The following is a 2,285-nucleotide window of genomic DNA, read 5'->3' on the forward strand; positions in this document are numbered from 1 at the left end:
AAAAAAGACAACATTTTTAAAAACGTATCTGGTCAGCAACACTAGCATCAAACAAGAAGGTACAACATACACTATAGATATAGGACATAATATATTTCTTGTTTAACGTTGGTCCGTGGCACGTTCAGCCCCAATGCTAAACTCTAATTCATAGTGATTAGCGGATTTATGGTTTGCTCCTTCTATCCCATAAAACAGCTATCGTTCTTATCTCTCCTCCTTTTCTTTGAATGTTACTCTATAGTAACACCTCTAATTATCGGCAGTATTGTGACCAGAGTGTGATGCAAATGCTGTTGAACTCTTACGAAAAACTAAAATCTAATTTCTTAGTAAATTGACATATAAAAGTGTAACGACTTCCCCTCAGCTTTAAAAAAGTTGGAAAGGGATGGGCTTTGCCGAAAAGGAGAAGCAATCTAGTCAAGAGAATGAGGCACAAGGGGCCCTCTTATATAGGTACAAGAAGTGTATAACATATATGATGACAATGAGAGAGAAATATATGTACATAAGAATAAGACTTATAACAACCTGTGGCAAGCAAATATGGCAGCAAAGATCGCAAAAGGACCAAACGTTTATATGAATATCAACCAGACCAGACCATCAATGATTTATTTATAGAGGCACCAGCCATCCATGTCCAGGTGCTGTTTTAGCCTCATATGAATATCAAGCAGACAAAGAGAAACGCAACACAAACGAGCCACGCACAGAGCAGTGGGATCTGCAAGCCTACTGAACGTCTCTGGTACATTTGTACAAATCACGTAACATTCCATGTTTCTGCTTCTACCACGTCGATTACCTTCTATCTTCTGAATACGTCCATACCTTTGTTACACGTTTATTCTTTCTCAAAGGGTGCGACAACGTTTGGTTTCCGAGAACGGAAAAGTCCACTTTTTACTCTACGTTCGCCCGCGATGCTGTTTTGGCCGGAAGTTGTTCGTATTTTCCTTTCACAAGAAGGCTTGAGAGATTTGAGTGAAGCACATTTTCCTGCTTTCCTGTCCCCGTCACACCAACGCTACCCATGCAATAACATGTAGGTCTAGTGGTGTTCTAAAAAGAGGAGGCCCACGCGGCCCAGATTTTGTTCTTGAGAAGCACATAGCTGAAGGCATATCATTGTTGCCATATACGTTTACGATCACTTCCTAGACGTAGTCAGTGTACTTCCATTGTACAGGCAGACCTTAGAAGATAACAGATGTTGCAATGAAATTGCTACCTGTAACTGATTGAACCTGCAGACGTAGATCTAGTTCAGCATACAATAATAGTGCTTCTCTGTTGAGCTCTAAAATCTATCTTCATTCCTAAGATTCGTAGAAATTCTTGTATTGCAGCTCTGCGTTCAAAAGATGGCCAAAGAGCGTAGTGCACTGCGTTTGGAACATGGGTCTTTTAACAAGGATTTATCAGACTTAATGTAAAGTCTTTTGAGCTCATAGCGTAGCACGAAAACGTAGGTGGGACCCGCAAGGTATGTCTTTTACTTCATTGTACCGGTCCTTTTCTGAATGTGAGGAGGCTGAAGTGTGCAGACCCACCTGGTATTGTCGTAGTCCTCCACCAACAAGATGCCTGCCCTACAGGATCCGAGAATGGACACCCGCCACTAATTACTTTTCTGGAGAAGAGACAGATGCCTATTACGACTGCTGCTTTGACCGATATGGAGATGATCACGTCATACGAATCAACGAAGACATCGATGAAGAAATTGATGAGGGCGTGATTGGTGATGATGATGAGGAGGAGGACAATGATGAGGAGTATTGTCTCGTGGGCTGTCGTCCCAAAGAGGAAGACGATGATGATGATGATGATGATGATGATGATAACCCCAAAAACATGGGAGATGAGAAACAGCATTATACTGGTACTGAAACACATGTAGATAGCGCCAAACTCAATGACAGTGTTGGGGCTAGCGAAAATGATGAGCTGTCTCACAAAGATAATGCCGTGAGAATTTCAGGACGTGGATTACGGAATAATCTAAATCAGCTCTCGACTTTCGGAAATGTGAACCGGACAGAGCGTGGGTCGGAATCTGCGGAAATTAATGTCATCTCAAACAGCCCAGGTCCGACCTACCAAGAGGCGGGAAAAGTGACCATGAGCTTCAGACCATGTGGAAGTCAGTGTAGGTTTATTTCTCTATCTTTCTCTCTTTTTTAGTCTGTCTGTCTGCCTGTCTGTCTGTCTGTCTCTCTGTCTGTCTGTCTGTCTGTCTGTCTGTCTGTCTGTCTGTCTGTCTGTCTCTCTCTCTC

At 42.5% G+C, this 2,285-nt stretch overlaps 1 protein-coding gene across 1 annotated transcript in view; it reads left to right on the forward strand.

Moving 5' to 3' along the window:
• Positions 1-217: 217 nt before the first annotated feature.
• LOC101846496 overlaps positions 218-2,285 on the forward strand; it is a gene marked incomplete at its 3' end in the record, with an annotated part of 29,754 nt that continues 27,686 nt past the window's right edge. The window contains 1 exon segment of the mRNA XM_035968986.1: positions 218-2,158. Coding sequence (XP_035824879.1) covers positions 1,495-2,158 — 664 coding nt within the window.

The sequence above is a fragment of the Aplysia californica genome, unplaced genomic scaffold, assembly GCF_000002075.1.
Source record: "Aplysia californica isolate F4 #8 unplaced genomic scaffold, AplCal3.0 scaffold00103, whole genome shotgun sequence".
Taxonomy (NCBI): domain Eukaryota; kingdom Metazoa; phylum Mollusca; class Gastropoda; order Aplysiida; family Aplysiidae; genus Aplysia; species Aplysia californica.